The sequence below is a fragment of the Bison bison genome, unplaced genomic scaffold (genome assembly GCF_000754665.1).
Source record: "Bison bison bison isolate TAMUID 2011002044 unplaced genomic scaffold, Bison_UMD1.0 scf7180017846569, whole genome shotgun sequence".
In the NCBI taxonomy this organism is placed as follows: Eukaryota; Metazoa; Chordata; class Mammalia; order Artiodactyla; family Bovidae; genus Bison; species Bison bison.
This window is the reverse complement of record NW_011477142.1, coordinates 984,324-990,613: the sequence shown is the minus strand read 5'-3', so window position 1 is coordinate 990,613 and position 6,290 is coordinate 984,324. Positions and strand designations below refer to the sequence as shown.

At 42.1% G+C, this 6,290-nt stretch overlaps 1 protein-coding gene across 1 annotated transcript in view; it reads left to right on the top strand.

Annotated features, from left to right (window-relative positions):
* ROR1 (receptor tyrosine kinase-like orphan receptor 1) overlaps nt 1–6,290 on the top strand; it is a 205,345-nt gene that overhangs the window by 58,331 nt on the left and 140,724 nt on the right. The window contains exons 2-3 of the mRNA XM_010840183.1: nt 4,897–5,184; nt 5,847–5,877. Of these exons, the coding sequence (XP_010838485.1) occupies nt 4,897–5,184; nt 5,847–5,877 (319 nt within the window). The remainder of the gene's footprint in view (nt 1–4,896; nt 5,185–5,846; nt 5,878–6,290) is intronic.

Here is a 6,290-nt window from a genome sequence, read left to right as displayed (position 1 = left end):
GACAAAGAAATAAAGTAGAAATGGCTTTTTTTTTTTCTTGACTAAAACTCAGCAGTCATGAGATGCCTCAGTGGTGATGTCTCACCACTGAGATGCTTGGCACCCAAAAATTGTTGTTCTGGCCTCTGGGGAGTGAGGTTGATATTGGCTGGCTTTGATATTTAAAGTAGGTAGAAATCTGGTAGGGAGAGCCAAGCTGTGGGAGTACTTGGGAGCTGGTACACCTCTTGCCACTGAAGACACCCCTCCAACTCAAAGCTGGAGGCGTGCTCCTGAAAGACAGGAAACAGGATGTAGCTTCAAAGAGAACGGCCTGCAGGGCATATCAGGTCAAGTGAGGTACTTGGCTTTGGGAGGGAAACCATAACACCAGTCAGAACACGTGCCAAAATCTTAGACCCATTCACCGGATAATCCTGGCTGGAGGTAGGGGAAAATCACAACCCTGGCTGTATATGGAAATGTGTAAACACTAGCTCTTCTTTAAGGAAGAAATTTGAATTCTACCCCCACTCCTCAGTGGAGCTCAAGCTACCAAAGCCATCTGATGGAGTGGAAAGTGCTAGGTTTTGGAACCAGGGAAAGCTGAACCAGACCTTGACAAGTCACTTAGCCTCTGTGGTCCTGTGTCTCCTCATTGTCGAGCAGCTATAAAAGCTCCTCATTTCCAGGGTTATTGGACAGGTAAATATTAAGGTAAAGCCCCTGGCATATGGCAGGACTTGGGGTGTGTTTGTTCTTACTACTGAACTAACCAGCTGGCACAGTTGGACTTTGTCTAGCTGCTTGGCTGAGCCTGAGGACCCAAAGCTGTTAGTGTTGGAAGCTTGGGGTATAATGTACAACTTACTGTGTGACCACAGGGCCAACCAGCTAATCTCTGAGACATCTCCTTATCTGCAGCCAGGCATTGTGATTTCTGTGCATTTCCTACTTTGCGGGATTGTTAGAGGCTAACAGGAGACAAGGTAAAAGCATTATACAGAAGTTATTATAAAAATAGCAGAGGGACTTCCCTGGCAGTCCAGTGGCTAAATCTTTGTCTTCCACTGCAGGGGGTGCAGGTTCCATCCCTGCTTGTGGAGCTGCATTCTCACACGCCTTGTGGCCAAAAAAACAAAACAAAAGAGAAGCAATACTGTAACAAATTCAATAAAGACTGTAAAAGTGGTCCACATTAAAAAAAATCTTAAAAGTAATTTAAGAAAAATAAAAATAATAGACCGTTGGTTAACATTTTTGAGTGCTTACCTTTTGCCATGGGGCTTCCCTGGTGGCTCAGATGGTAAAGAATCTGCCTGAAATGTGGGAGACTGGGGTTCAGTCCCTGGGTCAGAAAGATCCCCTGGAGAAGGGAATGGCAACCTGCTCCAGTATTCTTGCCTCAAGAAGTTCATGGACAGAGGAGCCTGGCAGGCTACAGTCCATGATGAGTCGGACGTGACTGAGTGACTAACACTTTCACTTTCGTCTTTGCCATAGCTAGTTTAAATATCTTCCAAGTCTCTCCCGATTTAATTTTAATCCTCTCACAGTTTTGTCAGGTAGAGTCTTCTTTATTATTTCTGTTTTTTAGTTGGTTAAACTGAGGTATAGAAAAAGTTAAGTAACTTGCCCAAAGTCACCCAGGGGACAGACACTGGATTCCAACACAATTAAATTCCAGAATCTGCCCAATGAAGTATTAATAGCTATGCTTATATTGGCATTGTTGTGTGACGGCTACTTCTGGGTTTCTTTTCTACAGAGAGTGCATAGTTATCCACTCTTTAGGTTCCCAATAGAACTGCAAAGCCATTCCAGTAGCTCCAGAAAACCACCTGTAAACTAGTTTCTACTCTCTGACCACACCTCACACATTAGGAACACATGATAAATGCCATTCACATGCATGACTCATTCCTGTGGAGCTGCCCAGACTTTGATAACCTCTCTACCCAATTGTTTGTGGAAAATTAAAGCAAATAGTGAATGATTTATTGTTGGCCTTTATGAAAGCATTTACAGTCATCTGAGGGGTTAAATTAGCCAGTTGTTGTTGTTCAGTCACTAATTCTTGTCCAACTCTTTGCAATGCCATGAACTGCAGCATGCCAGGCCTCCCTGTCCATCACCATATCCCAGAGCTTGCTCAAAGTCATGCCTATTGAGTCAATGATGCCATCCAACCATCTCACCCTCTGTCGCCCTCTTCTCCTCTTGCCCTCAATCATTCCCAGCATCAGGTCTTTTCTAATGAGTCAGCTCTTCACATCAAGTGGCCAAAGAGTTAGAGCTTCAGCTTTAACATCAGTCCTTCCAATGAATATTCAGGGTTGATTTCCTTTAGGATTGGCTGATTTGATCTCCTTGCAGTCCATGGGACTCTCAAGAGTCTTCTCCAGCACCACAGTTTGAAAGCTTCAGTTCTTCAATGCTCAGCCTTCTTTATGGTTCAACTCTCATATCCATACATGACTACTGGAAAAACAATAGCTTTGACTATATGGACCTTTGTCAACAAAGTGATGTCTCTGCTTTTTATTAATACACTGTCTAGTTTTGTCATAATTTTTTAATTTCATGATTGTAGTCACCATCTGCAGTGATTTTGGAGCCCAAGAAAACAAAATCTGACACTGTTTCCACATTTTCCCCATCTATTTGCCATGAAGAGATAGGACCAGATGCCATGATCTTCGGTTTTTGAATGTTGAATTCTAAGCCAGCTTTTTCACTCTCCTCTTTCACCTTCAAGAAGAGACTCTTTAGATCCTCTTCACTTTCTGCCGTTAAAGTGTTATTATCTGCATATCTGAGGTTGTTGATATTTCTCCCAGACAGTCTTGATTCCAGCTTGTGTTTCATCCAGCTGGGCATTTCGCAGGCTGTACTCTATATATATGTTATATAAGCAGGGTGACAATATGCAGCCTTGACGTACTTCTTTCCCAGTTGTGAACCAGTCCATTGTTCCATGTCGAGTTGTAACTATTGCTTCTTGTCCTGCGTACAGGTCTCTCAGGAGGCAGGTAATGTGGTCTGGTATTCCCATCTCATTAAGAATATTCCACAGTTCATTGTGATCCACACAGTCAAAGGCTTTAGCATAAATTAGCCAGTTAGATATCTCAAAAACAAGTTGTCAATAAAATTCTATTAAATTCAACAAATTTACTGTGTTCTGCCTGTGCTGCCATACATTTAGGCACTTGTGGCTGTTTAACTTATATTTTAAAATTCAGTTCCTGGTACTTCTGTTGCATTCAAGTGGTTAAGACTTTGCCTTCCATGCAGGGCGTTCAGGTTCGATCCCTGGTCAGGGAGCTAAGATCCCACCTGCCTCATGGTCAAAAAACCAAAATGCAAAAAGCAGAAACAATTTTGTTACAAATTCAATGAAGACTTTAAAAATGGTCCACATTAAAAAAAAAAAAAGACCTCAGTTCTTTAGTCACTATAGTCATATTTCATCTGCTAAATAGGTCGACTTGTGACTACTAGCTACCAGTTAGACAATGCAGATTACCGAACATGTCCATTATAGCAGAAAGTGCTGCTGGATAACGCTGCCAGATGGTAGGATACTCTGAGGATGCAGTGATGACCAAAACATTCTGCCTGCTCCTAAGGGCTTACTGTCTAGCAGTGAAGACAGCTGCTTAGCAAGCCATCTCAGGTTTTAGTGAGGGAAGGACAGAGGGCAATGGGAGGTATTGAGGTGGGGGATCTACCCAAGGATGAATAGTCAAGAAAAATGAAGTCAAAGAAAACTCCATATATGGTATTGAGTAATTGACCAATTTTTAAACTTTGTTGTACTTAGTTTTTAAAAATTAAATCAATTATTTACTCTGCAACTGGATTCCATAACTATATTTAAAATATTATTGAAGAATAACCTTAAAATTTATTCAATATTAAAATGTTTAATGTAATAAATCTCAGAATAAGCCAAATGCAAAACAGTATGATTCCATTTATGTGAATTCTAGAACAGGCAAATTAATCTCTGATGGTAGAAATCAGAGCTATAGTTGCCTGGCATTGGGGAGGGGTTGTAAGTAGGAGGAGTGATTGACTATTAAGGATCTTGGGGGTACTTTCTGGGATATTGATAATGTTCTGTTGTTCTATCCCTTGATAGGGACATTGGTTACAGAGGCACATGCATTTGTTGATACTAGAGGAGCTGTGTAATTAAGACTGATACATTTCATAGAATGTAAATTATATCTCAATTAAAAATTGAATGCATGAAATAATTTTTTATAATGTGTTGCAGTTGACATGGGTAACGTTATGGAAATAGTTTCATTCCTTCATCATTTTGTCTGCTAGCAACCTGGCCTTCATAACCCTTGTTATATCATCACTGGCAGGAAGATCTTCAGCATCCTTCTTGATCTTGGGCCATGTAGACATTATATTGCTCCTACTTTTCCAGCGTTTCATGCTTTCTCTTTTATCAAAAGTGGACAAGCTGGTAGGATCTTTGCCAGAATGTTACGAAGGATATATTTTGGGGTGAGGAGATTTGAGGTGAATTTTGCTTCTTTTTCTTCTTCACTATATCATTTGCATTTACAACAAGGAGCATGTAGTTTTTTTTATTACTCTGAAACACAAAAGTTCATTTTGTCTTGGCCTGGAAAGTCCATTTATCCATGGGTACTACACAATCATTTGAAAACCGGGTTTTATTCCACAGTTAGTAACACATTTCCTTCCAAGCAGCAGGATCGGTGGGTGGTTCTTTAGTAGTCGTGGGTCCCGATAAAGGGCTAACTTTATGCCTCGTCTGTCTCCACCATGCTGCTCCTGTTAAGTCTCTCTGTGGTCTGGGACACACAAAGTGACTGGGGTCTGTTGGAGGTGGTCTGCCCCTCTCATCTGCCTGCTTCTCCCTGTACGCAGATTCTTACCTGACCCTCGATGAGCCGATGAATAACATCACCACGTCCCTGGGGCAGACAGCTGAACTGCACTGCAAAGTCTCGGGGAATCCGCCTCCCACCATCCGCTGGTTCAAAAATGATGCCCCTGTGGTCCAGGAGCCCCGGAGGATCTCCTTTCGGGCAACCAACTATGGCTCTCGACTGCGGATTAGAAACCTTGACACCACAGACACAGGCTACTTCCAGTGTGTGGCGACAAATGGCAAGAAGGTGGTTTCTACCACCGGAGTCTTGTTTGTCAAGTTCGGTAAGCAGCTTCCTATCGGGGATGACCTTTAACTCAGCCTCCATAGGGGTGAGGAGGGATGGAAAAATGAGCATGTACTGGGTGTGCCCAGCAACACAGAAGCTGTAACACTTGTACCCATTTTAGAAATAAATAAACCAGCAGTTAAGTACCACGTTCAAGGTCACCTAGCCAGTAAACAGCAGAGCAAGAGCAGGGTCCAAATCGGTCTAACCTCCGCTGCAATTCTAAATCACCACACCAGTGAATTCTTCTCAACAAGGATGTTTCTTGTCCAGAGAAGTTAGGAAGATTTCCAGCACACGTGCCCCTTTTTGATCCAGCTGGTATCAAAGACCCCTGCCTGTGGTTGCATCAATGTCCTTGTGCTCATTCAGCCTCCCACTGAAACTCCCTGCATCTCATAATAATGCCTACTCTGCTGACTCATTTTTCAACCCTGGTCTTAGCATTTTTCAGGCTCTAAACCGTGGGATAATCTCATTCGTATGTTTTTTCATAGAGGTGGTTGGGGGAGCTGGAGCAAAATAATAAATTTCAGAAAAATAAATATCACCTTGGGGTGGTTGAGAACCTTACATTGTAATGGTTTGACTGTACTGAAGCTTACCTTCCAATAACCCAGGCTGACTGTTTTCTTTGTTTTTCTTTCATTTCTTCAGGCCCCCCTCCCACCGCAAGTCCAGGATCTTCGTAAGTACTTGCATCTTCTTTCGTGTCATTTTCAAGGGTTTCTGCCGAGGTTGCTAGGCCAAAGGCCGTTTTGTCCTCTGCTTGGGTCAAAACACTGTGTTCCCAGATTTCATTCCATTTTGCCCTGCCCTCATTCCGTTTTGCTTTTTCTTTGATATGAAGATTCACAGGAGACCAGCACTGGCAGTAATCTCAATTGTGGTAATGTTGATTCTGAACAATCAAAGCAAAGAATCTACTTACATGTATTATTTTCAAATTAAACTAATATTTAGTTACAATGGATTTGGTAAAATCAAACCAAAAAGTAAAACAGTGCTGGCTTAGGAACCTATACTGTAGCCTTTGCCTCAAAGGGTCTGTACTTCATTCCTGATGCTTTACTTATTGAGCAGGTCATCTGCTAGGTGATC